Source organism: Monoraphidium neglectum (genome assembly GCF_000611645.1).
Source record: "Monoraphidium neglectum strain SAG 48.87 unplaced genomic scaffold scaffold03601, whole genome shotgun sequence".
Classification (NCBI taxonomy): domain Eukaryota; kingdom Viridiplantae; phylum Chlorophyta; class Chlorophyceae; order Sphaeropleales; family Selenastraceae; genus Monoraphidium; species Monoraphidium neglectum.
The window spans coordinates 1871-3582 of record NW_014010028.1 but is presented as its reverse complement, the minus strand read 5'-3'; the positions used below and the strand labels follow the sequence as shown (position 1 = coordinate 3582).

The window sequence follows — 1712 nt, the reverse complement described above, 5'->3', positions numbered from 1 at the left end:
GCCGCTGGCGCCGCCGCCGATGCTGGATAAGCCGGAGCTGGGTGGCGTGTACCAGGGCAAAGTGTCGGGCATCATGGAGTTTGGGTGCTTCGTGGAGGTGGAGGGGTTCAGGCAGAAGGTGGGCGGCCCCAGGGGAAAGGGGGGGCGGCGTGGGGTGGTCCGATCGCACATCCGTGAGCCGCCAGAGGAGGGGTGGCGGTCGGGACCGCAGTTGGATTGCATTGCTGCGGCATCATCATGTTGTGGGCTGTGCGGCATGCGTTGCAGTCGGCGGCTCATGCCGGGCGCGGGCATCTGTCTGCATTCAAGGGGGGCAGCGCTGCCGGCGCCAGTGGCAGTCAGGCCGTGCCGCCCTGTGCATGCATCCCGCCAACCCACCTCCTCGCCAACGTGGCCGCCGAGCTTCCAGTTTTGAACCACTTTTGAACCCCAAACCCCAACCCCAGGTGGAGGGACTGGTGCACGTCTCAAACATCACAACGGCGCGCGCCAGCAGCGCAAAGGGGCTCGTGGAGCGCGGCCAGCAGGCGCGTCTGTTAATGGCCGGCCGCGGGAGCCGGGACCCAGGGGGCGGGCAGGGGGGGGCACGGCAGGTGTAGCGCGTTGCGCAGCAGTGACGCCTGCGCCGTGGCAGGCGCCGACTTGCGTGCGCCCAGCCGGCCGCCGGCTTTGCTGCAACAGCCCAGTCCTTCGCCCCCTGCTGTGCCACGTCAGCGTGGCTGAGCCGCGGGCACGACGCTCTCCTCCACCGCCCTCATCCTCATCATCGTCATCATCACCTTCACAATCATTATCACCATCGCCATCATCATCGCAGGTGTGGGTCAAGGTGGTGTCCGTGTCGGGCCAGCGCGTGGGGCTGTCGATGCGCGACGTCGACCAGAAGACCGGGAAGGACCTGCTGGCCATTGACCCGGTCAAAGCAGCGGCAGCCGGCGGCCGGCCGGTCAGCGGGCTGCAGGGGATCAGCGGGATCAAGGTCAACCCCGATGACTTTGTTGAGACCGTCAAGAGGTGGGGTGCGGGGTTTCGATGAGCTGATCTGGGGGTTTGGGGTGGGGATTGATGGGTGACGGCAGCGGGCGCTTGACATGAGTCGCGGCCATCGGGGGTAAGTTGGGGTTGTGAATGGGGTGGAGTTGTAAGGTGGCAGGTTCTTGGTGTGTGTCCATGGGTTGTCAATAGGAAGTGCGCTTAAAATCGTGTGTGTTTGTATATGTGTGCGAGTGTGCCTGTGTGAGTGTTTGTGGACGTGTTTTTTGTTGTGTTTGTGTGTGTGTGTGTGTGTGGGTGTGTGTGTGGGGGGGGGGGCTTGAGACTTCATATGCAGGCCAGGGGCTGTTTGCAGGGCTGCCGGGGTTTGGCGTGGAACGACCATTCGGCCATCAAGCGCATGTGCGAACCCGTCAGCTGGCGGGCTTGCAGCGCGTGCACGCAGCGCTGGATGCGTTAAAAGGCAAGGGCCGGTCGCACCGGCTAGTGTGGCTTGGTGCTGCGAGGCGAGTGCGCCCAACGGGGGGTGCGCCGGTCACAACAGCGACTGCGAACGACCAGCGGCCCCCCCTGTTCCCCATTCACACATGCAAACACGAGCACACACACACACACACACACACACACGCACCCACGCACACACACACACACACACACACACATACACGCACGCACGCGCACACACACACACACACACACACACACACACACACACACAC

The 1712-nt window shown here is 64.1% G+C and overlaps 1 protein-coding gene across 1 annotated transcript in view; it reads left to right on the top strand.

Moving 5' to 3' along the window:
* Positions 1 to 19: 19 nt before the first annotated feature.
* Positions 20 to 1712, top strand: part of MNEG_13061 (ATP-dependent RNA helicase DHX8/PRP22) — a gene marked incomplete at both ends in the record, with an annotated part of 3421 nt that continues 1728 nt past the window's right edge. The window contains 3 exons of the mRNA XM_014038466.1: positions 20 to 118; positions 447 to 593; positions 818 to 1014. Coding sequence (XP_013893920.1) covers positions 20 to 118; positions 447 to 593; positions 818 to 1014 — 443 coding nt within the window. The remainder of the gene's footprint in view (positions 119 to 446; positions 594 to 817; positions 1015 to 1712) is intronic.